This window comes from Dendrobates tinctorius, unplaced genomic scaffold (genome assembly GCF_039654945.1).
Source record: "Dendrobates tinctorius isolate UK_male_01 unplaced genomic scaffold, ASM3965494v1 ptg000028l, whole genome shotgun sequence".
Lineage (NCBI taxonomy): Eukaryota > Metazoa > Chordata > Amphibia > Anura > Dendrobatidae > Dendrobates > Dendrobates tinctorius.
In genome coordinates, this window is record NW_027361696.1 from 49,696,012 (window position 1) to 49,722,288 (window position 26,277).

Here is a 26,277-nt window from a genome sequence, read left to right on the forward strand (position 1 = left end):
GCAAAAAAAAAAAAAAAAAAAAAGTGAGATCTTGTATAAAAGCCAATGCTGTGCTTTTCTGCAGTGTTCAATACCTCTGCTTGCTGTTCGTGAATGGTCACAGAAGAGGCTGAAAAACTGTCCTGGGTGACGAGAGACCTCAAATACATCTGTGACCAGGTCAGGCTGGGGGTTTTAGCTTCTACAAGTGAACAAGATCGCTCCCATTCACTGACAGCAAGTGGGGATCTTGAAAATGGCAGTGTGAACAGAGGTTATGTACACATATCCACAAGATAGGTGATAAGTGTATGACAGCTGGGATATGCCCCAAAGTCTGCTGTGTTAACGGAGCGCTAGCGAGCGTCGCCCCATTCACTTCTATGACACCCACTTTCTTAGCTCGTCTTCTGTATCTCCCTCCGAGTCATCATCTTGATACCGACCTCCACCTGTAAAAAAAAAAAAAAGATGCAGAGTTATTATCTGTAAAACAAGGGAATCAGGAGAAGCGATCCACCTGCGACTGTCAACCAGTTAAATTCCACTGTCCAAACTCTGACAGCGGTAGTCAACCCGCGCAATCGCCGTGCCGTGAACGTAGGGTGCCGAATGGTCGCCATGACAGTCAGGGGTCTGCTGAAGACCCCCATGCTTGTTATCTCGATCCTCCTGTGAAAGGCAGCCTTCAGCTGGTATTCATAGGAGATCGTGATTTTCACATAGCACTGCTAGGAAAATGGTGACAAGCAAAATTTTGGTTTTCTTACAAATTTTTGAAAAATATTTTTACCACTTAAATGAAATAAACTATACATGCTTGGTATCTGCGAACTCGTACTGGCCTGGAGAATCATAATGGCAGCTCAGTTTTACCATATAGTGAACGTGGTGAATAAAACAAAAAAACATCATTGTGAAAGTGCACTTTTATTTCGAAATTTCAATGCACCTGGAATTTTTTTTCCCGCTTTCCAAACTGGGTCCAGCCAATCACTCACCCGCCTCCTCCTCATCTGTAGACCCTCCGTACTCATCCTCTTCTTTTGGGGGATTCTCTCTTTTTGTGACACTGCGTGTTTCTTCCTCGCTGTCTTCTTTGACTGTGGTTTTTGCAGGTTTGGCTTTTACAGGGCTGGATGACTGATTCTTGTGGTTTGTCCGCCCGGAGTCCGGATTCTGGAAGAGATGAAAAGAAATAAAAAAAATAAATAAATAAATTATATATATATATATATATATATATATATATATATATATATATATATACATATACACACACACACACAGTTGTGTCCAAAAGTATTGACACCCCTGCAATTTTGTCAGATAATACTCAGTTTCTTCCTGAAAATGATTGCAATCACAAATTCTTTGGTATTATTATCTTCATTTAATTTGTCTTAAATGAAAAAACACAAAAGAGAATGAAGCAAAAAGCAAAACATTGATCATTTCACACAAAACTCCAAAAAATGGGCCAGACAAAAGTATTGGCACCCTCAGCCTAATACTTGGTTGCACAGCCTTTAGCCAAAATAACTGCGACCAACCGCTTCCAGTAAACATCAATGAGTTTCTTACAATGCTCTGCTGGAATTTTAGACCATTCTTCTTTGGCAAACTGCTCCAGGTCCCTGATATTTGAAGGGTGCCTTCTCCAAACTTCCATTTTTAGATCTCTCCACATGGTTCTATGGGATTCAGGTCTGGACTCATTGCTGGCCACCTTAGAAGTCTCCAGTGCTTTCTCTCAAACCATTTTCTAGTGCTTTTTGAAGTGTGTTTTGGGTCATTGTCCTGCTGGAAGACCCATGACCTCTGAGGGAGACCCAGCTTTCTCACACTGGGCGCTACATTATGCTGCAAAATTTGTTGGTAGTCTTCAGACTTCATAATGCCATGCACACGGTCAAGCAGTCCAGTGCCAGAGGCAGCAAAGCAACCCCAAAACATCAGGGAACCTCCGCCATGTTTGACTGTAGGGAACGTTTTTTTTTCTTTGAATGCCTCTTTTTTTCTCCTGTAAACTCTATGTTGATGCCTTTGCCCAAAAAGCTCTACTTTTGTCTCATCTTACCAGAGAACATTCTTCCAAAGCGTTTTAGGCTTTTTCAGGTAAGTTTTGGCAAACTCCAGCCTGGCTTTTTTATGTCTCGGGGTAAGAAGTGGGGTCTTCCTGGGTCTCCTACCATACAGTCTCTTTTCATTCAGACGCCGACGGATAGTACGGGTTGACACTGTTGTACCCTCGGACTGCAGGGCAGCTTGAACTTGTTTGGATGTTAGTCGAGGTTCTTTATCCAACATCCGCACAATCTTGCGTTGAAATCTTGTCAATTTTTCTTTTCCGTCCACATCTAGGTTAGCCACAGTGCCATGGGCTTTAAACTTCTTGATGACACTGCGCACGGTAGACACAGGAACATTCAGGTCTTTGGAGATGAACTTGTAGCCTTGAGATTGCTCATGCTTCCTCACAATTTGGTATCTCAAGTCCTCAGACAGTTCTTTGGTCTTCTTTCTTTTCTCCATGCTCAATGTGGTACACACAAGGACACAGGACAGAGGTTGAGTCAACTTTAATCCATGTCAACTGGCTGCAAGTGTGATTTAGTTATTGCCAACACCTGTTAGGTGCCACAGGTAAGTTACAGGTGCTGTTAATTACACAAATTAGAGAAGCATCACATGATTTTTCGAACAGTGCCAATACTTTTGTCCACCCTCTTTTTTATGTTTGGTGTGGAATTATATCCAATTTGGCTTTAGGACAATTCTTTTTGTGTTTTTTCATTTAAGACAAATAAAATGAAGATAATAAAGAATTTGTGTTTGCAATCATTTTCAGGAAGAAACTGAGTATTAGCTGACAAAATTGCAGGGGTGTCAATACTTTTGGCCACAACTGAATATATATATATATATATTACAGATCTTATTATCTGCTACTACTACCCTCAGTAAGTCAATAGAAAGATCTCCTGACATTGACTCTTAAAGGGGCAGGAAAATAACACAAATGGCTGCTTTATTCTAAAAAATGTTGTCCAAGTTCGGGTCTATTTTTGCATTTCAGCTCCATTCATTTTAATAGCACTAAGGTGCAGTACCACACATGACCCGTGGACTGGGGTCGTACTGTTTTTAGAAGATATTAGCTATGTTTTTCTAATCCAGGATAACCCTCCGAATACCAACCAACTGGTCTCCCGAGCTGAACCCATCAGCCTGAAATATACTGTGGAGTGTCAATTCCGTAAACCCGTGTCCAGTCTGTGACACGTAGATGTGTGAATGCGTCCTAAGGAACAGAATAATTACCGGTCTGTGTGTCTGAGCTTTCTGTCGGGGTGGAGAGTCGTCTTCGCTGTCGTCATCCTCTTCACTGCTGCTGTCGGCCCCGACCATCAAATATCTGAAAAGAACAGAAAATATCAAAATTCAGGACGAGAGATGAGTGAATTGATGGCAGAATCAGGTCCCTGCGGCCACGTCAGTAGTCCGCGGCCACCAGATTTGAGCACTGTGAGCCGCCTCCTGCCTGCAGGTATCCCCCCCAAGGTTACTGTACCCTAGTTATACTCTGAGCACCCCCTAGTGGTGACTGCAGGATGCCAGGATTTTATCATTTACCTCCATGCAGGGGATCTGGAGTCCGTGACCCGCATGACGTGACTTACTGCTTATAGGGTAAACGCTGCTTCTTTTTGTAACAGTCCAGAATCCACTCCTTGCGCACAATGATTCCTCCGGCAGCTTTGACTTGACCGTATTTTGGGGTGTTAGCAAATGCACATCTAAAAAAAAAATGTGTATAAAAAAAATGTGACTATGAGTTCAATGATTGATCGGAGCCCAGTCAACCTGACACCGGGGGCAGGGAACAGTGGTCTGCCCCACTGACTTGAAAGGGGTCGTGCCGCAGTTTCCTGTACTTCCCGGTGGCCTTGGGGAGGGTACGGGACGCAGCACTTTACCAGGGTACACAGGGTAGAGGACACAGCACTTTACTAGGGTACACAGGGTACGGGACGCAACACTTTACCAAGGAACACAGGGTATGGCCGCAGCACTTTACTAGGGTATACTACACAGGGTACGGGACGCAGCACTTTACCAGAGTACACAAGGTAGGGGACGCAGCACTTTACCAAGGAACACAGGGTACGGGACGCAACACTTTACCAAGGAACACAGGGTATGGCACGTAGCACTTTACGAAGGTACGGGATGCAGCACTTTACTAGGGTATACTACACAGGGTACGGGACGCAGCACTTTACCAGGGTACGGGACGCAGCACTTTACTAGGGTACACATGGTACGGGACGCAGCACTTTACTAGGGTATACTACACAGGGTACGGGACGCAGCACTTTACTAGGGTATACTACACAGGGTACGGGACGCAGCACTTTACCAGGGTACGGGACGCAGCACTTTACTAGGGTACACAGGGTACGGGACGCAGCACTTTACTAGGGTACACAGGGTACGGGACGCAGCACTTTACTAGGGTACACAGGGTACGGGACGCAGCACTTTACTAGGGTACACAGGGTACGGGACGCAGCACTTTACTAGGGTACACAGGGTACGGGACGCAGCACTTTACTAGGGTACACAGGGTACGGGACGCAGCACTTTACTAGGGTACGCAGGGTACGGGACGCAGCACTTTACTAGGGTACACAGGGTACGGGCCGCAGCACTTTACTAGGGAACGGGACGCAGCACTTTACTAGGGTACACAGGGTACGGGACGCAGCACTTTACTAGGGTACACAGGGTACGGGACGCAGCACTTTACTAGGGTACACAGGGTACGGGACGCAGCACTTTACTAGGTTACACAGGGTACGGGACGCAGCACTTTACTAGGTTACACAGGGTACGGGACGCAGCACTTTACTAGGTTACACAGGGTACGGGACGCAGCACTTTACTAGGTTACACAGGGTACGGGACGCAGCACTTTACTAGGGAACGGGACGCAGCACTTTACTAGGGAACGGGACGCAGCACTTTACTAGGGTACACAGGGTACGGGACGCAGCACTTTACTAGGTTACACAGGGTACGGGACGCAGTACTTTACTAGGGTACGGGACGCAGCACTTTACTAGGGTACGGGACGCAGCACTTTACTAGGGTACGGGACGCAGCACTTTACTAGGGTACACAGGGTACGGGACGCAGCACTTTACTAGGTTACACAGGGTACGGGACGCAGCACTTTACTAGGGTACACAGGGTACAGGACGCAGCACTTTACTAGGTTACACAGGGTACGGGACGCAGCACTTTACTAGGTTACACAGGGTACGGGACGCAGCACTTTACTAGGGTACGGGACGCAGCACTTTACTAGGGTACGGGACGCAGCACTTTACTAGGGTACGGGACGCAGCACTTTACTAGGTTACACAGGGTACGGGACGCAGCACTTTACTAGGTTACACAGGGTACGGGACGCAGCACTTTACTAGGGTACGGGACGCAGCACTTTACTAGGGTACGGGACGCAGCACTTTACTAGGGTACACAGGGTACGGGACGCAGCACTTTACTAGGGTACACAGGGTACGGGACGCAGCACTTTACTAGGGTACGGGACGCAGCACTTTACTAGGGTACGGGACGCAGCACTTTACTAGGGTACACAGGGTACGGGACGCAGCACTTTACTAGGGTACACAGGGTACGGGACGCAGCACTTTACTAGGGTACGGGACGCAGCACTTTACTAGGGTACGGGACGCAGCACTTTACTAGGGTACACAGGGTACGGGACGCAGCACTTTACTAGGGTACACAGGGTACGGGACGCAGCACTTTACTAGGGTACACAGGGTACGGGACGCAGCACTTTACTAGGGTACGGGACGCAGCACTTTACTAGGGTACGGGACGCAGCACTTTACTAGGGTACGGGACGCAGCACTTTACTAGGTTACACAGGGTACGGGACGCAGCACTTTACTAGGGTACACAGGGTACGGGACGCAGCACTTTACTAGGTTACACAGGGTACGGGACGCAGCACTTTACTAGGTTACACAGGGTACGGGACGCAGCACTTTACTAGGTTACACAGGGTACGGGACGCAGCACTTTACTAGGTTACACAGGGTACGGGACGCAGCACTTTACTAGGTTACACAGGGTACGGGACGCAGCACTTTACTAGGTTACACAGGGTACGGGACGCAGCACTTTACTAGGTTACACAGGGTACGGGACGCAGCACTTTACTAGGTTACACAGGGTACGGGACGCAGCACTTTACTAGGTTACACAGGGTACGGGACGCAGCACTTTACTAGGTTACACAGGGTACGGGACGCAGCACTTTACTAGGGTACACAGGGTACGGGACGCAGCACTTTACTAGGGTACGGGACGCAGCACTTTACTAGGGTACACAGGGTACGGGACGCAGCACTTTACTAGGGTACACAGGGTACGGGACGCAGCACTTTACTAGGGTACGGGACGCAGCACTTTACTAGGGTACGGGACGCAGCACTTTACTAGGGTACGGGACGCAGCACTTTACTAGGGTACACAGGGTACGGGACGCAGCACTTTACTAGGGTACACAGGGTACGGGACGCAGCACTTTACTAGGGTACGGGACGCAGCACTTTACTAGGGTACGGGACGCAGCACTTTACTAGGGTACGGGACGCAGCACTTTACTAGGGTACACAGGGTACGGGACGCAGCACTTTACTAGGGTACACAGGGTACGGGACGCAGCACTTTACTAGGGTACGGGACGCAGCACTTTACTAGGGTACGGGACGCAGCACTTTACTAGGGTACACAGGGTACGGGACGCAGCACTTTACTAGGGTACACAGGGTACGGGACGCAGCACTTTACTAGGGAACGGGACGCAGCACTTTACTAGGGTACGGGACGCAGCACTTTACTAGGGTACGGGACGCAGCACTTTACTAGGGTACGGGACGCAGCACTTTACTAGGGTACGGGACGCAGCTCTTTACTAGGGTTCGGGACGCAGCACTTTACTAGGTTACACAGGGTACGGGACGCAGCACTTTACTAGGGTACACAGGGTACGGGACGCAGCACTTTACTAGGTTACACAGGGTACGGGACGCAGCACTTTACTAGGTTACACAGGGTACGGGACGCAGCACTTTACTAGGTTACACAGGGTACGGGACGCAGCACTTTACTAGGTTACACAGGGTACGGGACGCAGCACTTTACTAGGTTACACAGGGTACGGGACGCAGCACTTTACTAGGTTACACAGGGTACGGGACGCAGCACTTTACTAGGTTACACAGGGTACGGGACGCAGCACTTTACTAGGGTACACAGGGTACGGGACGCACTTTACTAGGTTACACAGGGTACGGGACGCAGCACTTTACTAGGTTACACAGGGAATGGGACGCAGCACTTTACTAGGGTACACAGGGTACGGGACGCAGCACTTTACTAGGGTACGGGACGCAGCACTTTACTAGGGTACGGGACGCAGCACTTTACTAGGGTACACAGGGTACGGGACGCAGCACTTTACTAGGGTACACAGGGTACGGGACGCAGCACTTTACTAGGGTACACAGGGTATGGGACACAGCACTTTACCAGAGTACATAAGGTAGGGGACGCAGCACTTTACCAAGGAACACAGGGTATGGGACACATCACTTTACCAGGATACACAGGGTACATGATGCAGCACATTACCAGGGTAAACAGAGTATGTGACGCAGCACTTTACAAGGGTACACAGGGTATGGGACACAGCACTTTATGAACACTGAGCGCAATTCGCACTCATGGTGCCATTGATCATGAAGTGATGCCGTATTGGAGCCACAGACAATTCTACCTACATGAGGTGGGTGCTGTCCGGGGTCCAGTCGGGTCGGTATTTGGCCCCCATCTCCAGGGCTTTATCCCTAAGGTCAGATCGGAACGGATTCTGAAAACCACTCAGTACAAACACCGTCCCTTGTAAGATCCGGTTCAGCTCTACGGGCTGGGAGGTGGTGGGGGTCTTCTTCTGAGAAGGTTTCTCTGGTGGAGAAGTCTTCTTTACAGAGGGTGCAGGTTGCGGCTCAGCTAAAATGACAGGAACACAAGAGTACAGCAGCTGGACCAGGGTCCTAAAAACGTCGCTGGCCGGCACGTGAATGGTTGCATCCATCCTGGGTGCTGCTACTAGGCTTTCACAATACCATGAGGTTGTAAGGCACCCAGGAAGTTTGCAGGACCATGGTCCAGATGCCTCGTGACACCTTTGCATGGATTGTCTTAGGCATTAGTGCTCGGCTCATTAAATATGGCTGAGGTGTAATACCGCACACAACCTGTAAATGAGGGGTGGTGCTGTTTAAAAAAAAAAAAAAAAAAAAAAAGTAATTCTTTCTGCTCCTGGATAAAAAAAATAACAACAATGCAATCAGGAACAATATCATTACATTACCTTTCATTTTTTTGGGCATGGGCTGAGAGTTGCCCTCTTTGGCGTGGGACGGGGAAACCTTGGTGTGTGGGTGACTCGGGGGCTCTTTTTTAAACTCGTACTTGCGTTTTCCAGAAGATGGATCCTAAGGTGAAAGACAGGAAGTGAAAACTACCATACTGGTTTGTGAGGCAACCGGATGGGAGAACAGGAACAATATCTCGTAATTTCCAGCACCCATGCTAGGAGTTTAAGTATGGTGTGGTGCTGCCTCATAGGCCGCAGCTGGGCTAGGAAGGCAGAAGTCACCCATGATGTATGGAATGATGAGATATGTTACCTTTGGGGTTGTGCTGCTGGGGGGCGTTTTAGTCATTTGTTTTTCAGCGTTCGTTTCGGTAGAGCTGGACCCCTGTAATGTCGCTGCAGCGTAGCTGGTCTGTGGGGCTACACGGGAAAATAAAAGAGACAGTTACTGTAAAGGAGCATGGAGACCTTACGCATTTTAGGACGGGAGAGTAATTTACTGTGGGTCGACTACGAGCAATGTAACCGGTCATCCTGCGAAATAACAATCGCAGGTTTAAGTCCCCTGGGACTAAAAAAAATTAAAGGTAATAATAAAAAATAAAAGATATTAGAAAATGTAAATAATAATTAAAATATATTCCGATCTTTCAAACATATATTATTTAACCCGTATATTATATGGTGAGCATGCTCGGGACTTTTGGGGACCCCGTGGTCCAGAGATTGGGGTAGGATCAGAGGTGAGCATGCTCGGGACTGCTAAGGAACCGCTCCGCTCTGTCTATGGGATGGCTGGATGAGCGCTGCACTCGGCTTTCTCTACTCCAGCACTTCCACAGACAATGGATTGGGGGTCCGCATATACAAGAACAGACATACATTTTATCACCTTTCTTTACCTTTCGGGGGTGTTATTTCAGTTTTGCTCGCACGATTGAAGAAAAGACTTCCAGGACGCATTGAGGGGGACGAACTCTCCTCATCTTTCACCTTGAACTGCCCCAGCTTGGTGACTTTCTGTAAGCAAACATTATAAAAAAACAGATAAAAAAATAAAGTTCAATAATAATAATAAGAAGAAGATTAAAAAAAATTGTCATTTTTTCCAAGAATGCACTCCTTTTGTGATCGTCGTAACCAGGGCATCTGGGGTAAAGCTGGTCTGCCAAGCCCCTGAGTCTAAACTATGGTGGAGGTGTATATACGCCAGGTCTTATAGCGGCAGCATAGCTGAGTGCTTGGTAGGCTGGAAAAGAGAAGAAGGGGTACTTCTGCCTTCTGGGGGTCCCTGGTGGTCTTTATCATCCAAGTAACAACCTGCTCCTTCTAGAACATAGGAACCTCTAATCTCAGCGTTACATATGCAATAAATTTGTGCTGCACCTGAACAGGTTAAAGTGGGGGTCTGATACCTGACATCCGGATGTAAACACTGAGCAGCATTAATGAGAAGACCCCACTGTCTGAACAGGAGCTGGTTTGCACAGCAGCGGCTGCTACACTTAAAATTCAGCTCCGTTTACTGTTTACATCTCTCCACCATCAGATCTGATCGGTGATGGGTGTCAGGTGTTGGACCCCCATCGGTCTGATAATGATGGGTGGGGGTCATTGATATTATGTGCCCTTTAATACACAGAACACAATAGACATCAGAAGGAGCAGAAGCAGCGATGGCGACAGATACTGACCGGAGACGAGGGAGGAGGGTCGTCTTTGTCCGGAGGCGAATGGAAACGTATAAATGACAGTCCGTACGCCAGATTCTACAATGGACAAGAACGGTAAGTTACCGGACTATGGCACACGACGAGGCAGACGCTGCGGATGCCGCTTACCTTGGTGTACGGCTGAGTGCACACGATCTTCACCCGGTCCCACTTCTTCTCCGCCGCCGTTTTCACCAGCTTGTCCGACCCGAACATCCGCGTGCGGTTCAGGTTGCTGCCGTTCTTGCTCTCGCTGGGTGACATAAAGGACGACATTCCCAGGAGCACCTGATGGAGGACATTGGGCCAAGTAGAAGAGTATGTGAGACCCCTGGATTGTTTCCATTCACTGACCACAAGCAGAAGTATGAAGACCGCCTCAATCCTGACCTCATACTCCTGCTCACTGACGGACGTGGAATGACCAACCAGCAACTCCACAAACGCAGAGCCTTCGTTTCCGATGTCGATGCTATGGATCTGCTCTTCCTTCTCAAACTAAGGAGACAACGACAGTCGGGTCAGACCCTATGGAAGAGGAGGACCAGAAGTGCACTCTCCGCAAATATCTAGCCGGCGGCACAAGACCCAGGCTACGCTACGCACCTGCAGGATCACTGAGACCTGCTTCTCCCCGGCTTGTTTTGCTTTCCATTTTCGGTAGGTGTCAGGCTTCAGTAGGTTCTCTGCGGTGTGAGTCTAAGACGAAGAAGGAGGAAGAGGAGGAAGATGTAAGCAACCGGGGTCAGCAAAGTGCGGATTTTACCCTACGCACAATGAATGGCCGTCCTGCACATATAAACATCCACATGGCAATTTCTGTGCAGACATTTTCCGCACTGTGTGGACGATGCACAAGGTCACATGAAGCATCAAATTGCGCCGTCCCTTTAAATAGACTCACCCAGCCATCCTCACCTTCACGTGTGCCGATACTCACCGTGTCCGCGCTGCTACAGGACACCACGTGCTTCAGTTTGATCTCTGGCATCTTTCTCCCTTTCTAGGGAGCGACACAGAAACCCAAGAGCCGCTCAACCGACCAGTCTTCTACCGTGCTCCACGGGCTGCCAGCACATGCCCACTACACGTACCAGAAAGCGAGACCCAGCAACACTGCAAAAGGGGTTCAATTGTGCTTTTTTTTATAAAGTTTATTTAAATAAGCATAGAACCCACCCATAATGTAATGTATGTACACAGTGACTGCACCAGCAGAATAGTGAGTGCAGCTCTGGGGTATAATACAGGATGTAACTCAGGATCAGTAATGTAATGTATGTACACAGTGACTCCACCAGCAGAATAGTGAGTGCAGCTCTGGAGTATAATACAGGATGTAACTCAGGATCAGTAATGTAATGTATGCACACAGTGACTGCACCAGCAAAATAGTGAGTGCAGCTCTGGAGTACAATACAGTATGTAACTCAGGATCAGTAATGTAATGTATGTACACAGTGACTGCACCAGCAGAATAGTGAGTGCAGCTCTGGAGTATAATACAGGGTGTATCTCAGGATCAGTAATGTGATGTTTGTACATAGTGACTGCACCAGCAGAATAGTGAGTGCAGCTCTGGGGTATAATACAGGATGTAGCTCAGGATCAGTAATGTAATGTATGTACACAGTGACTGCACCAGCAGAATAGTGAGTGCAGCTCTGGGGTATAATACAGGATGTAACTCAGGATCAGTAATGTAATGTATGTACACAGTGACTGCACCAGCAGAATAGTGAGTGCAGCTCTGGGGTATAATACAGGATGTAACTCAGGATCAGTAATGTAATGTATGTACACAGTGACTGCACCAGCAGAATAGTGAGTGCAGCTCTGGGGTATAATACAGGATGTAACTCAGGATCAGTAATGTAATGTATGTACACAGTGACTGCACCAGCAGAATAGTGAGTGCAGCTCTGGGGTATAATACAGGATGTAACTCAGGATCAGTAATGTAATGTATGTACACAGTGACTGCACCAGCAGAATAGTGAGTGCAGCTCTGGAGTATAATACAGGATGTAACTCAGGATCAGTAATGTAATGTATGCACACAGTGACTGCACCAGCAAAATAGTGAGTGCAGCTCTGGAGTACAATACAGTATGTAACTCAGGATCAGTAATGTAATGTATGTACACAGTGACTGCACCAGCAGAATAGTGAGTGCAGCTCTGGAGTATAATACAGGGTGTATCTCAGGATCAGTTATGTGATGTTTGTACATAGTGACTGCACCAGCAGAATAGTGAGTGCAGCTCTGGGGTATAATACAGGATGTAGCTCAGGATCAGTAATGTAATGTTTGTACACAGTGACTGCACCAGCAGAATAGTGAGTGCAGCTCTGGGGTATAATACAGGATGTAACTCAGGATCAGTAATGTATGTACACAGTAACTGCACCAGCAGAATAGTGAGTGCAGCTCTGGGGTATAATACAGGATGGAACTCAGGATCAGTAATGTATGTACACAGTGACTGCACCAGCAGAATAGTGAGTGCAGCTCTGGGGTATAATACAGGATGGAACTCAGGATCAGTAATGTATGTACACAGTGACTACACCAGCAGAATAGTGAGTGCAGCTCTGGGGTATAATACAGGATGGAACTCAGGATCAGTAATGTAATGTATGTACACAGTGACTGCACCAGCAGAATAGTGAGTGCGGCTCTGGGGTATAATACAGGATGTAACTCAGGATCAGTAATGTAATGTATGTACACAGTGACTGCACCAGCAGAATAGTGAGTGCAGCTCTGGGGTATAATACAGGATGTAACTCAGGATCAGTAATGTAATGTATGTACACAGTGACTGCACCTGCAGAAAAGTGAGTGCAGCTCTGGGGTATAATACAGGATGGAACTCAGGATCAGTAATGTAATGTATGTACACAGTGGCTGCACCAGCAGAATAGTGAGTGCAGCTCTCTGGGGTATAATACAGGATGTAACTCAGGATCAGTAATGTAATGTATGTACACAGTGACTGCACCAGCAGAATAGTGAGTGCAGCTCTGGGGTATAATACAGGATGTAACTCAGGATCAGTAATGTAATGTATGTACACAGTGACTGCACCAGCAGAATAGTGAGTGCAGCTCTGGGGTATAATACAGGATGTAACTCAGGATCAGTAATGTATGTACACAGTGACTGCACCAGCAGAATAGTGAGTGCAGCTCTGGGGTATAATACAGGATGGAACTCAGGATCAGTAATGTATGTACACAGTGACTGCACCAGCAGAATAGTGAGTGCAGCTCTGGGGTATAATACAGGATGGAACTCAGGATCAGTAATGTAATGTATGTACACAGTGACTGCACCAGCAGAATAGTGAGTGCGGCTCTGGGGTATAATACAGGATGGAACTCAGGATCAGTAATGTAATGTATGTACACAGTGACTGCACCAGCAGAATGGTGAGTGCAGCTCTGGGGTATAATACAGGATGTAACTCAGGATCAGTACAGGATCAGTATTGTAATGTATGTACACAGTGACTGCACCAGCAGAATAGTGAGTGCAGCTCTGGGGTATAATACAGGATGTAACTCAGGATCAGTACAGGATCAGTAATGTAATGTATGTACACAGTGACTGCACCAGCAGAATAGTGAGTGCAGCTCTGGGGTATAATACAGGATGTAACTCAGGATCAGTAATGTAATGTATGCACACAGTGACTTCACCAGCAAAATAGTGAGTGCAGCTCTGGAGTACAATACAGTATGTAACTCAGGATCAGTAATGTAATGTATGTATACAGTGACTGCACCAGCAGAATAGTGAGTGCAGCTCTGGAGTATAATACAGGGTGTATCTCAGGATCAGTAATGTGATGTTTGTACATAGTGACTGCACCAGCAGAATAGTGAGTGCAGCTCTGGGGTATAATACAGGATGTAGCTCAGGATCAGTAATGTAATGTTTGTACACAGTGACTGCACCAGCAGAATAGTGAGTGCAGCTCTGGGGTATAATACAGGATGTAACTCAGGATCAGTAATGTATGCACACAGTGACTGCACCAGCAGAATAGTGAGCGCAGCTCTGGGGTATAATACAGGATGGAACTCAGGATCAGTAATGTATGTACACAGTGACTGCACCAGCAGAATAGTGAGTGCAGCTCTGGGGTATAATACAGGATGGAACTCAGGATCAGTAATGTAATGTACAGTTGTGGCCAAAAGTATTGACACCCCTGCAATTTTGTCAGATAATATTCAGTTTCTTTCTGAAAATGATTGCAAACACAAATTCTTTGGTATTATTATCTTCATTTAATTTGTCTTAAATGAAAAAACACAAAAGAGAATGAAGCAAAAAGCAAAACATTGATCATTTCACACAAAACTCCAAAAAATGGGCCAGACAAAAGTATTGGCACCCTCAGCCTAATACTTGGTTACACAACCTTTAGCCAAAATAACTGCGACCAACCGCTTCCGGTAACCATCAATGAGTTTCTTACAATGCTCTGCTGGAATTTTAGACCATTCTTCTTTGGCAAACTGCTCCAGGTCCCTGATATTAGAAGGGTGCCTTCTCCAAACTGCCATTTTTAGATCTCTCCACAGGTGTTCTATGGGATTCAGGTCTGGACTCATTGCTGGACACCTTAGAAGTCTCCAGTGCTTTCTCTCAAACCATTTTCTAGTGCTTTTTGAAGTGTGTTTTGGGTCATTGTCCTGCTGGAAGACCCATGACCTCTGAGGGAGACCCAGCTTTCTCACACTGGGCCCTACATTATGCTGTAAAATTTGTTGATAGTGTTCAGACTTCATAATGCCATGCAGACGGTCAAGCAGTCCAGTGCCAGAGGCAGCAAAGCAACCCCAAACATCAGGGAACCTCCACCACGTTTGACTGTAGGGACCGTGTTTTTTTTCTTTGAATGCCTCTTTATTTCTCCTGTAAACTCTATGTTGATGCCTTTGCCCAAAAAGCTCTACTTTTGTCTCAACATTCTTCCAAAACATTTTAGGCTTTTTCAGGTAAGTTTTGGCAAACTCCAGCCTGGCTTTTTTATGTCTCGGGGTAAGAAGTGGGGTCTTCCTGGGTCTCCTACCATACAGTCCCTTTTCATTCAGACGCCGACGGATAGTACGGGTTGACACTGTTGTACCCTCGGACTGCAGAGCAGCTTGAACTTGTTTGGATGTTAGTGGAGGTTCTTTATCCAACATCCGCACAATCTTGCATTGAAATCTCTTGTCAATTTTTCTTTTCCGTCCAAATCTAGGGAGGTTAGCCACAGTGCCATGGGCTTTAAACTTCTTGATGACACTGCGCATGGTAGACACAGGAACATTCAGGTCTTTGGAGAAGGACTTGTAGCCTTGAGATTGCTCATGCTTCCTCACAATTTGGTTTCTCAAGTCCTCAGACAGTTCTTTGGTCTTCTTTCTTTTCTCCATGCTCAATGTGGTACACACAAGGACACAGGACAGAGGTTGAGTCAACTTTAATCCATGTCAACTGGCTGCAAGTGTGATTTAGTTATTGCCAACACCTGTTAGGTGCCACAGGTAAGTTACAGGTGCTGTTAATTACACAAATTAGAGAAGCATCACATGATTTTTCGAACAGTGCCAATACTTTTGTCCACCCTCTTTTTTATGTTTAGTGTGGAATTGTATCCAATTTAGCTTTAGGACAATTCTTTTTGTGTTTTTTCATTTAAGACAAATTAAATGAAGATAATAATACCAAAGAATTTGTGTTTGCAATCATTTTCAGGAAGAAACTGAGTATTATCCGACAGAATTGCAGGGGTGTCAATACTTTTGGCCACAACTGTATGTACACAGTGACTGCACCAGCAGAATAGTGAGTGCGGCTCTGGGGTATAATACAGGATGGAACTCAGGATCAGTAATGTAATGTATGTACACAGTGACTGCACCTGCAGAAAAGTGAGTGCAGCTCTGGGGTATAATACAGGATGTAACTCAGGATCAGTAATGTAATGTATGTACACAGTGACTGCTCCAGCAGAATAGTGAGTGCAGCTCTGGGGTATAATACAGGATGGAACTCAGGATCAGTAATGTAATGTATGTACACAGTGACTGCACCAGCAGAATAGTGAGTGCGGCTCTGGGGTATAATACAGGATGGAACTCAGGATCAGTAATGTAATGTATGTACACAGTGACTGCACCAGCAGAATAGTGAGTGCAGCTCTGGGGTATAATACAGGATGTAACTCAGGATCAGTACAGGATCAGTAATGTAATGTATGTACACAGTGACTGCACCAGCAGAATAGTGAGTGCAGCTCTGGGGTATAATACAGGATGGAACTCAGGATCAGTAGTGTAATGTATGTACACAGTGACTGCACCAGCAGAATAGTGAGTGCGGCTCTGGAGTATAATACAGGATGGAACTCAGGATCAGTAATGTATGTACACAGTGACTGCACCAGCAGAATAGTGAGTGCGGCTATGGGGTATAATACAGGATGGAACTCAGGATCAGTAATGTAATGTATGCACACAGTGTCTGCACCAGCAGAATAGTGAGTGCAGCTCTGGAGTATAATACAGGATGGAACTCAGGATCAGTAATGTAATGTATGTACACAGTGGCTGCACCAGCAGAATAGTGAGTGCAGCTCTGGGGTATAATACAGGATGGAACTCAGGATCAGTAATGTAATGTATGTGCACAGTGACTGCACCAGCAGAATAGTGAGTGCAGCTCTGGAGTATAATACAGGATGGAACTCAGGATCAGTAATGTAATGTATGTGCACAGTGACTGCACCAGCAGAATAGTGAGTGCAGCTCTGGGATCATGTACATCCTGTACTATACTCCAGAGCTGTGCTCATTATTCTGCTGGAGTAGTCCATCAGAAGTGTCACTCCTACGGATGTTATGGCAATCCATATGTAATAATGTGAGTAATAGACACTACATTCTGTGGCCACCACCTATACACAGGACACACTGTAACATGCCATACACACAGTGCGCTAGCCCCGGGCATACATACACAGATATAACCGCATAGATAATACATACTGTACACACGGCCCACGGCACTAGCGTTTCTCACTCTGAGACCAAACCTCCCGCCCTGGAAGTGATCCTCTTTCAGCAGTATAAGGCGCACCGGAAGTCGATACCAGCCATGTTTTTTCCCCTCACACTGCCGGAAGTTTTTTGGAAGCCATATCTTTGTACATCAATGAGGGTAATGTTGTCGGCCATCTTTGTACACCAATGAGGGGTAGATGTTGTCGGCCATCTTTGTACACCAATGAGGGGTAGATGTTGTCGGCCATCCTTGTACACCAATGAGGGGTAGATGTTGTCGGCCATCTTTGTACACCTTGAACATTTTTTTAGATTCTTTCTACCTAGGCATTGCAAGTAATGACTACTACTGATGACACAGCAGAGAATATACAGGCCCCACAATATGTTCTATATACAGAATTTAGATTTTTTTTTCCATTATTTTATAGTTTTCAAAACATTCTGAACATTGTAAAATAAAAATATCCGAGATCGGTAACTTTTTGTTTATTTTTCCATCTACGGAGCTTTGCGAGGTCCTGTCTTTTATGGTGTAGTTTCTATTAATACCACTTTGGGACATATACAACATTTTGATTTCTTTGTATTGCATTTTGGAGGGTTAGCCGTGACTGAAAACTGGCAATTTCGATTCTTCTTTTTGGCATTTACCATACGGTATATATTATATTTTGATCCATTGGACTTTTACAGTTTCAGGGTTGACAAATGTGCTTTTTTATGGAAAAATGAGGGTGATTTCATGTTTTTAAATTATATATATACAGTATATGTGTGTTGTTTTTTTACCTTTTTTTCATTATTTTTTAGGGGATTTGAACGTGTGATCATTTGATTCCTCTTTCCATATACTGAAATACGCTCCACTTAACGGGAGGACCAAGATGGCGGTGATTGAGGTTTTCCGCTGGCCATTAGCTACAGTGGCAAGGTAACGGCACCCACAATGCCTGCAGTAGCTCCGTCACTCTTGACTCTTTCGACAGTGGCCACTGACATGGAAATAACAGTCAGATGGCCGTACAAGTTGGACAAGGATCACAACACAACTAACAGACTGGCCGTTGTGTTGCCAACCCGAACCTGACAGCTGCTTAAAAATACATGTTAGGGTCAGTAGAGCTGATGGCCAGTCCAACTCCTCCTTTAGGCCGGGGTCACACTTGCGAGTGTGATGCAAGAATCTCGCGCGAGTCTCTCACCTCAATACCCGGCACTCGGGACCGAAGCGCTCAGCTGCATAGAAATACATGCAGCCGTACACTCCGGTCCCGAGTGTCGTCGGCAGTGCCGGGTATTGAGATGAGAGACTCATGCAAGTTTCTCGCATCACACTCGCAATTGTGAACCCGACCTTACGCTGTCACTGGATGTGTTTGGTAGCACTCGGCATAGTTTATGGGACTGTTGGCTTCAGGGAATATAGAGTCATAGCTGTCGGTGCCCTGTCTACCCCGATATATGACGTGGCTCTCATTATCCCACTTAGATTATGAATATCATCTGAGGCTTCATGGTAGAGGAAAATATATTTTAGCACCAGTGTGTTGATGATTGGACATTGTGTGGTGGTGACTGGTCATTCTCAGTCCCATGCGGAAAGCACGTACAGTCTCAGGGAGAGTAAGAAACAGACTATAGATGAGGATCAACCACCACCATTTCATAAATCCAGAAATCGCAGCCATGTCATTTCTAGTCTTGTTATTCTGGCTATAGGTCATCATACCGACATCATGGTGCGTCTGGCAATCCTGTAAGTTTCTCAGTCCGGCCTCCATGTATCGGACTTGTTTTTGCGGCACATCCCATGGTGATCGATCGAATCGTGATCTGGGAAATTTGGAGATAAGTCATCACTCTTTCTCATGTTCTTCCTTTCCTGATCGACCATTATCTGCTGAAAGAGAGGGCCCTATACAATATTATGTTGGCAGGTTCCAGCTAATGTCTTTTGGGACAACCCCTTTATACACAGTGCCTTGTGAAAGTATTCGGCTCCATGGAACTTTTCAGCCTTTTCCCACATATCATGCTTAAAACATAAGGATACCAAATGTAAATTTTTGGTGAAGAATCAACAACAAGTGGGGCACAATTGTGAAGATGAACAAAATTTATTGGTTATTTTAAATTTTTGTGGAAATTGAAAAACTGAAAAGTGGGGCGTGCAATATTATTCGGCCCCTTTAACTTAATACTTTGTTGCGCCACCTTTTGCTACGATTACAGCTGCAAGTCACTTGGGGTATGTCTCTATCAGTTTTGTACATCGAGAGACTGAAATTCTTGCCCATTCTTCCTTGGCAAACAGCTCGAGCTCAGTGAGGTTTGATGGAGATCGTTTGTGAACAGCAGTTTTCAGCGCTTTCCACAGATTCTCAATTGGATTCAGGTCTGGACTTTGACTTGGCCATTCTATCACCTGGATACATTTATTTGTGAACCATTCCATTGTAGATTTTGCTTTATGTTTGGGATCATTGTCTTGTTGGAAGACAAATCTCCATCCCAGTCTCAGGTCTTCTGCAGACTCCAACAGGATTTCTTCAAGAATTGTCCTGTATTTTGCTCTATCCATCTTCCCATCAATTTTAACCATTTTCCCTGTCCCTGCTGAAGAAAAGCAGGCCCAAACCATGATGCTGCCATCACCATGTTTGACAGTGGGGATGGTGTGTTCAGGGTGACGAGCTATGTTGCCTTTACGCCAAACATATCGTTTGGCATTGTTGCCAAAAAGTTCGATTTTGGTTTCATCTGACCAGAGCACCTTCTTCCACATGTTTGGTGTGTCTCCCAGGTGGCTTGTTGCAAACTTTAAACAACACTTTTTATGGATATCTTTGAGAAATGGCTTTCTTCTTGCCACTCTTCCATAAAGGCCAGATTTGTGCAGTGTACAACTGATTGTTGTCCTATGGACAGACTGTCCCACCTCAGCTGTAGATCTCTGCAGTTCATCCAGAGTGATCATGGGCCTCTTGGCTGCATCTCTGATCAGTCTTCTTGTTTGAGATGAAAGTTTAGAGGGACGGCCGGGTCTTGGTAGATTTACAATGGTATGATACTCCTTCCATTTCAATATGATCGCTTGCACAGTGCTCCTTGGGATGGTTAAAGTTTTGGAAATAATTTTGTATCCAAATCCGGCTTTAAACTTCTCCACAACAGTATCATGAACCTGCCTGTTGTGTTCCTTGGTCTTCATGATGCTCTCTGAGACTATCACAGAGCAGGTGCATTTATAAGGAGACTTGATTACACACAGGTGAATTATATTTATCATCATTAGTCATTTAGGACAACATTGGATCATTCAGAGATCCACAATGAACTTCTGGAGTGAGTTTGCTGCACTGGAAGTAAAGGGGCCGAATAATATTGCACGCCCCACTTTTCAGTTTTTGAATTTCCACAAAAATGTAGAATACTGTATATACTCGTGTATAAGCCGGGCTTTTCAGCCCATTTTTGGGGCTGCAAGTCCCTCTTTCGGCTTGTACACGGGTCATATACCTGGGGGTCGGCGGGGGAGCGGGGGTGTCAGAGATCATACTTACCTGTCCTGCCGCGGTTTCTGCAGCCTCGCTTCTCCACTGCCTCCCTTCCTGTCTTCAGCGGTCACGTGGTACCGCTCATTACACTCATGAATATGCGCATATTCAAGAGTGTAATGAGCAGTACCACTTGACCGCTGAAGACAGGAAGGGAGACAGTGGAGAAGCGAGGCTGCAGAGACCGCGGCAGGATGGGTGAGTATAGCGATAATCACCTGTCCCCCGGTCCATCGCTGCTCACCGCTGTTTCTGCTGCATCCTGTGTCAGTGACGTTTAGGCAGCAGGGGGCCCGATGACGTGGTTAGTGCGCGCCGCCCCTCTGCTGGCTGAACAGTCACTGACACAAGAAGCGGCAGACAGCGGCGATGGACCCAGGGGAGGTGAGTATGGCGGGTTTTTTTTTGCAGCATATGGGGGCATAGTCTATGGAGCAGCATATGGGGGCATAGTCTATGGAGCAGCATATGGGGGGCAAAAACTATGGAGAAGCATATGGAGGGCAAGAACTATGGAGACGCATATGGGGGCATAATCTATGGAGCAGCACATGGGGGCATATTCTATGGAGCAGCATATGGGAGCATAAACTATGGAGCAGCATATGGGGGCAGAGTCTATGGGGCAGCATATGGGGGCATAAACTATGGAGCAGCATATGGGGGCATAGTCTATAGATTCCACCCTCGGCTTATACACAAGTCAATAAGTTTTCCCAGTTTTTTTATGGCAAAATTAGGGGGGTCGGCTTATACACGGGTCGGCTTATACACGAGTATATACGGTAACCAATAAATTTCGTTCAACTTCACAAATGTGTCCAACTTGTTGTTGATTCTTCACCAAAAATTTACATTTGGTATCTTTATATTTGAAGCATGATATGTGGGAAAAGGTTGAAAAGTTCCAGGGAGCCAACTACTTTCGCAAGGCATTATACTTTTCGAGACACTTCCAAAGCTAAAAATGTACCGACTGCTCCGGTTAATACCAGTACTACTGTTTTCGGGGGACTCGTGATCAATGTTCCCTTCCAAGTGATCTATAATCAGTGTTATCGGACAGCATGCAAGTGCAGGATCAACAAAGAGTCCAGTCAGGTTTTATTAAAAAAAAAATTATATTTAATTATTAATTTAATTTATGGTTCAAAAAACACTATTGACGAAATGCAATCATAGCAACATTTCAAGAATCACAGAGGATCGTGGTGTATATAGCGTGTTCCATACACAAAGCATGTCTCACCGGTCAGGTAACATTTCCAGCAATCAGGGAGGGTGGGAAGGGTGTTTCTTTTATTTAGGGAACTACAAGTCCCATCATGCTCATGAGAGTCTTTTGTGAAGGAGATGTTCAACCAAAGTGTAGGAGTGCTGAGGCTTGTAGTTCTACTATTTGCAGAGAAAAGGGGTGAGGGCAGTGACCTGCATCGCTTCTGCTGTTGGAAACTGCTGGAAGTTGTAGTTCCATGACAGATGGATTAATAGGCTGCTGACCATGAGGCTATTTGGAGTATATTACTTGCTATGTAGTATGGTGGCAGGGCTCGGTGGGCACCTCGGAGGGTGCAGTAATGTGTCCGAGTAGCTTGGTAGCCATGCAGTTGCTGTTGTACACGACCCATATAATAATATAATTTCTGCACATACATTTATACATAATTCGGAGCTGTTATATAGATATACCTGCGGTTACACATGCATTGCCCCATTTGTATACGGTAGATACGTCTCCGCAATGCATTCTCGCCCGTGAAGGGTCCACATGAAGTCTCCTTGGGGAATGGGGGTGATATATGAGGTGGAATATTATGATAGCAGCTTGAGCATCGCAATCCCAATGGCCGCAGGGAACAGAAGGCCGGGGAGAAGCGCTGGTGCTTGGTTAGAACAGTCGAACTGTTTGGTGAGAATCTGGTCGTAGGGCAGGACAGTCACGTTCTTCATTGCACACACGTTCTCGGTGACGCACGCTTGAGCTGAGTGTGACACCTTTGTCTTCGCTGTTGGAAAGACAAAGATTATAGTGGTCATATGGACATTTGTTATTAATTCTTCTTTCATTGTCATTAAGAGATACATATAAAATACTCTACGATTTCTAATTGTTTTTTGAGGGGATGTAAATAAGGAAAAAAATATTTTTGGAAAAGTATTTTTGCCATATTTTATTCTATTATTCTTATTACTACTGTTAATTGTAGAACAATAATAAATATCAATATACAAATATAATATTATTATATTATTAAAATTCACTCCTCGACATTAAAATTGCAACACCAGAAAGGAAAAGTTGTGGAAATCAGCGGAAATGTTTTCAAAAACATCTCGATTTATTCAGTACGGAGTATGAGCGCAGATAGGGTATGTGCACATAAAGGAGCAGGTGTCAAAACACTGCGGATCCGCACAAAGAATTGACATGCTGCGGATTTAAATCCTCAGAAAATCCGCGCGGCAAAATCCGCGCGGCAAAATCCGCAGCATGTGCACAGCATTTTTGATTTTAGGTTGACTTTAATGGTACTGTACAATGCAGCAGAATCTGCTGTGGATAAGCAGGGCCAAATCCGCTGCGGATCCGCAGCAGAATCCGCAACGTGTGCACACACCCTTAAAGTCATGGCTGCTATGTTATCAGACAGGTTATTAATGGTTGTCTGAGGAAGGTTTTGCCTCACTGAATGCACTTGGGTGAATTATCAAGATCCACTGCTGGCAGCTTCCTCTGCAATTACCGAGCAAAGACGTCCCAGAGGTGCTCGATGGATGACAAGTCTGGTGACGCTGTACGCCATGGTGGCACATGTAGACTGCTTATAGTAGCACCAGAAACATGCAATCTGAATGTGTCGTGTTGAAAAATGGCTCCTGGGACACTTTTAGGTTCCCTGTTTAGGCCTCTACATCCCAATTTCCACGTAGACTCTAGACCAATCTCAAGCTATCATTGTGTCCAAGACAAATGTCCAAGAGGACTGGTACAGGCATTACATTTTGCAGATCTTTTGCTTCTGAAAAAGTGTTAAATCCTGCACATGGAGGTGTCAAACTACACTAACAGCTCGGATTATATTGATTTTGTCGTGTAACCAGTGGTGCGGCCATTTTTCAAAAATGTTCTCGTATTCAATTTTCAACAAGACAAGGCCAGGCTGCATGTTGTGAACAGCCTGCGTCGCCTAAACGTGATCACATGGCTGCAGCGTCTCCGATCTTGTCTCCCATCGACCACAACTAGGACGTCATTGCTCTGTGATTTCAGAGGAGCTGCCAGCAGCGGATCTTGATGATTCACCTAAGTGCATTCAGTGGCAGAATCTTACTCAGACGACCATTAATAACCTCACTGATGGCACCCGAGGTTGGAAGTGCCGTGATATCTGCTTGTGGCTCTCATACTCCGTACTGAACAGATCAAAATGTTTTGAAAATGTTCTTTCCATTTTTTCATCATTTGCAGATCAGTGACACGTCTATCCATCCTGTGACTTCCATATTTCCATGAGATTTCCTCCTGGTGTTGCAATTTCATTACTAAGGAGGTTTTATATATATATATATATATATATATATATATATATAAAATTATATATATTCTTATGTATTTTGTATTAATTATGTGTAATTTTGTTTTAAAGGGGTTGTGCAGCCTTCTGGGTGTTTTTTTAACGACTTAATTGGATCAGTATCTTTTTTTTTGTGTTTTTTTTTAGCCCACACTGAGACTGGCTTAGTTATTAAAAAAGAATGGCTGATTACCCCCCCCCCATTTTTAATATCATTAGCTTTGTACTAAATAATTATGGTTTTTGAACTTTATCTGTGTGTACCTTGTTTGTGACATTTTTAATGTATTATAAATATTTTTATTTTATGTTTATTTATTTTTAACTTGTAATGTATTATCTTAGTCCTCCACACCAATGCAAGCTACTTTGTCACTATGGTGCAGTCGTTTGCTATGGGCAAATTTATGAAATGAGAGGACCTGTCTTTGAAGTCCATAGCAACCAATCACAATGCAGCTTTCACTTTTTTAAAAAGCTCTGTAAGAAGTGAATGCTGTGATGTGATTGGTTGCTAATGTTAACATAGCCAGGTCCTTTTTCAAACAGCTTTATAAAACTTTTTCTAAGGCTAAAGCTAAAGCTTATAAATCTTAAGCCCCCGTTACACACTGCGATATCGCTAACAATATCGCTGTAAAGTCACTGGTTTTGTGACGTTGCAGCGATATTGCTAGCGATATCGCTGTGTCTGATACTTACCTCCGACCGGCTCCCCCGCTGCTCATCGTTGGTCACGCAAGAAGGTCCTGGACCATTTCTCGTCGGCCACTTCCTGCTGCGCTTCCTGTGGCGCAGACGAGCGAGGCATGGACGCGGGCAGGAGGACGTCAGGATCGCCTCGTCTGACAGGTAAGTAGCGACCCCCGTCCCCAGCGATGTCGCTGTGAGGTCTGCTTGTGTGGCAGCTCACTAGCGACCACTTAGCGATGCACCAGCGATCCTGACCGCGTCATATCGCTGGTCGGGATCGCTGGTACATCGATAAGTGTGACAGTACCCTTACTTCGCTGATGATGCTGTAACGCGCAGATCCCAAGATTTTTTTGACTTGCATGTTGTCGCGGCTCTTTGCTGAAACAAGATGCACAGCAGTCCTCTATTGTGTCCCTGGGAAAGCCTGTGATCTAATCAAAGCAGGATGTCCCCTTTGATCATGATCTGTTTGCTCCTGACAAACAGTGAAATGGCCAAGATTGGAGCTATCTCTCTTCCTGTGATTTTCAGCAGGAGCTTAGCTGTTTTAGGTTGGCAGGGGACACCGATGCAGAAATAAAGTACACCCCATGTCATGCGGGAGTAGTGATGAGCGATTATACTCGTTGCTCAGGTGATCTCCGAGTATTTTGGCGTGCTCGGAGATTTAGTTTTCGTCGGCTCAGCTGCATGATTTATGGCTGCTGGACAGCCTGAATACATGTGGGGATTCCCTATCAAACTGGCATTCCACACATGTATTCAGCCTGTCCAGCAGCCATAAAACATTATTATTTTTATTATTGCGCCATTTATTCCATGGCGCTTTACATAAACATGCAGCTGAGGCGACGAAAACTAAATCTCCGAACATGTCAAAATACTCAGAGACCGCTCGAGCCTGCTCGGGGAGACCCGAGCAACGAGTATACTCGCTCATCACTATGCGGGAGCTAAAAATGTTATCAAGGCAATATGGCCGCTTTGCTAACGCAAATCACTGCCCAACTAGGAAAGTTTAGACTTTAATGTAGTTTAGGAAAGTTGAGGAACAAGCCTCTCGGGATCTGGGATGGTGGCCATATTGGTTGCTAGATAGAGATTAGTAAGAGAAGCCTGGATAGGAGTTTAAGTAATGTGACAGAGGAGGTCATATGTGACTCGAGGACATATGTGACTAAGAACGGTGTAGTGTAGCGGGTATGAGT

General features: G+C 45.6%; 2 protein-coding genes across 3 annotated transcripts in view; both read right to left on the reverse strand.

Moving 5' to 3' along the window:
• XRCC1 (X-ray repair cross complementing 1) overlaps positions 1-17,374 on the reverse strand; it is a 28,313-nt gene extending 10,939 nt beyond the window's left edge. Inside the window, exons 1-14 of the mRNA XM_073570656.1 lie at positions 17,224-17,374; positions 11,114-11,289; positions 10,780-10,872; positions 10,564-10,671; positions 10,303-10,461; positions 10,156-10,230; positions 9,364-9,481; positions 8,775-8,881; positions 8,456-8,579; positions 7,863-8,091; positions 3,663-3,779; positions 3,304-3,397; positions 981-1,158; positions 374-431 (exon numbers count right to left, since the gene is read on the reverse strand). Coding sequence (XP_073426757.1) covers positions 374-431; positions 981-1,158; positions 3,304-3,397; positions 3,663-3,779; positions 7,863-8,091; positions 8,456-8,579; positions 8,775-8,881; positions 9,364-9,481; positions 10,156-10,230; positions 10,303-10,461; positions 10,564-10,671; positions 10,780-10,872; positions 11,114-11,164 — 1,511 coding nt within the window. The 5' untranslated portion in view covers positions 11,165-11,289; positions 17,224-17,374. The remainder of the gene's footprint in view (positions 1-373; positions 432-980; positions 1,159-3,303; positions 3,398-3,662; positions 3,780-7,862; positions 8,092-8,455; positions 8,580-8,774; positions 8,882-9,363; positions 9,482-10,155; positions 10,231-10,302; positions 10,462-10,563; positions 10,672-10,779; positions 10,873-11,113; positions 11,290-17,223) is intronic.
• Positions 17,375-21,900: 4,526 nt separating this feature from the next.
• LOC141085366 (phospholipase A2 inhibitor NAI-like) overlaps positions 21,901-26,277 on the reverse strand; it is a 50,474-nt gene continuing 46,097 nt past the window's right edge. For both annotated transcript variants that reach the window (XM_073570657.1, XM_073570658.1), the window contains exon 5: positions 21,901-22,804. In XM_073570657.1, coding sequence (XP_073426758.1) covers positions 22,611-22,804 — 194 coding nt within the window. In that variant the 3' untranslated portion in view covers positions 21,901-22,610. The remainder of the gene's footprint in view (positions 22,805-26,277) is intronic.